Source organism: Populus euphratica, unplaced genomic scaffold (assembly GCF_000495115.2).
Source record: "Populus euphratica unplaced genomic scaffold, PopEup_1.0 scaffold62.1, whole genome shotgun sequence".
Classification (NCBI taxonomy): Eukaryota; Viridiplantae; Streptophyta; class Magnoliopsida; order Malpighiales; family Salicaceae; genus Populus; species Populus euphratica.
In genome coordinates this window covers 764579-766566 of record NW_011499939.1, presented here as the reverse complement: position 1 = coordinate 766566, position 1988 = coordinate 764579, and the positions used below count along the sequence as shown (strand labels likewise).

The window sequence follows — 1988 nt, the reverse complement described above, 5'->3', positions numbered from 1 at the left end:
TAACATGTTTTTAAATCTTGATTTGAGTTGAGAGTAGATTTAGTTTTTACGTGTTTTTCCTTGAGGTTGGTTGATAAACATAATATGGGAAAGAAACTAGAACAATCGGATAAATAATAAAACTTTATCTTATTTGTGCTTACGTGTCGTAATTCATGTTTGTTGAAATGTATTGGTAACCTCATGTGGTGTCCTATAAATATGGCCATACACACCTCCATTTCCATAAGCTTGACAACTTAACAAGAGTGCATTCTGATCACCTAGTCATGGCTCCCACCGCCAAGCTACTACTAGCCGACCTTGCATCTTCAGGTGTAAAACAAATTCCTTCCAACTACATACGTCCCATCTCCGACCGTCCGAATCTCTCCGATGTTCAGATTTCGGATGGCTCGATTCCTCTAATTGACCTTCATGGCCTTAATGGTCCCAACCACTCTACTATAATCGAACAAATTGGCCAAGCATGCCAAAGGGATGGGTTCTTTCAGGTACTGAAACTACGTTCATTATTTGTTGCTATTCCATTCTCACATGACTCTTTCTTTCACTTTGCTCAGACTTTGTCATAGGTATGTTGTAGTTATTGTGTGATTTGACCACTCTTACTATTAATTAATTAATCATCATGACCAATATATATATATATATATATTGTAGTCATGAAGTTGTTTTATACGTATAATTTTATAAAGAGTTGGCTTATTATAACCGGTTGTGGTTTAAAAAAAAAATTATATTAGACTTAAAAGATGTTGTTTTAAGATTTTTTTTATTATTATTGTTTTGAGTGCTCCTTTTAGATTTTAGCTAATTTTGCTTTTGTTATTCATTTCTATATAGACTAGTCAATTTTGCTATTATATAAACAGTTTGTAAGTTACATTTTAAGAAGCTATTATGAGTTATTAAATTTCATAATATATTAAACATATTTCTTCTACAGTTTAGGACTTCTACAGTTCATAAACACCGTTGATTTTTTATCCTTCATTACGTACATGCTGCATCAAGTTGTTCTAACAAAATAACCGTTCGTGTCAGGTGAAGAATCATGGGATACCAGAGGAAATGATCAGTATCATACTGAACATAGCTACGCAGTTCTTCAAATTGCCTGAAAGTGAAAGGTTAAAAAATTACTCCGACGATCCCACTAAGACAACCAGGTTGTCTACTAGTTTCAATATTAAGACAGAACAAGTTTCTAGCTGGAGAGATTTCTTGAGACTTCATTGTTATCCTCTCGAAGATTACATACATGAATGGCCTAGCAATCCTCCATCATTCAGGTAATTGATTGTAACCAAGCTAATAGCAAACATTGTGTACTCCAAACTTTTATTTATTGTTGTATCCCTCCATTTTTCAGGTAATTGATTGGAACCAGATTAATAGAAAATATTTTGCACACCAAACTTTTGTTTAATTTTGTTTCTTTTTATCTTTTTAGCTGTAGTTTGAATTATTACTGGACATCACACCCTTTTTTTGTATATTCTTATTTGATTCCTGTGTTATTAGAGAATTAATTAGTTAATCGTCTTAGTTTAAAATATCCAATATCAAGTCTGTATATATATTTTTGTTTTTGTAAATTAGCCCCCTTGTGGTTTTTTTTTATGACAATATAATAGTTCTTCTAATTTTTCTAAAGTTCTAATTTGTTTTTCAATCTCATGTATTACAGATAAAACTAAAATGCATTGAAAAGGGCTAATTTAGAATTTATTATTAGTAAACTTAATTTGATCAAGACGCCAATTTATAATTTTCAAAACCTAAAAGTGGGAAATATACTTCTTTTTTTTATTATTATTATTATCCCATTCGAACAGGAAAGATGTGGCTGAATATTGCACAAGCGTTAGAGGTCTAGTGTTGAGACTGCTTGAGGCCATATCCGAGAGCTTGGGTTTGGAAAGAGACTATATTGATAAGAAATTAGGTGGGCATGGACAACATATGGCTATGAACTACTATCC

The 1988-nt window shown here is 32.0% G+C and overlaps 1 protein-coding gene across 1 annotated transcript in view; it reads left to right on the top strand.

Annotated features, from left to right (window-relative positions):
* Positions 1-216: 216 nt before the first annotated feature.
* The window catches only part of LOC105136845 (hyoscyamine 6-dioxygenase-like), a 2881-nt gene continuing 1109 nt past the window's right edge, over positions 217-1988 (top strand). The window contains exons 1-3 of the mRNA XM_011042338.1: positions 217-494; positions 1048-1295; positions 1842-1986. Of these exons, the coding sequence (XP_011040640.1) occupies positions 270-494; positions 1048-1295; positions 1842-1986 (618 nt within the window). The 5' untranslated portion in view covers positions 217-269. The remainder of the gene's footprint in view (positions 495-1047; positions 1296-1841; positions 1987-1988) is intronic.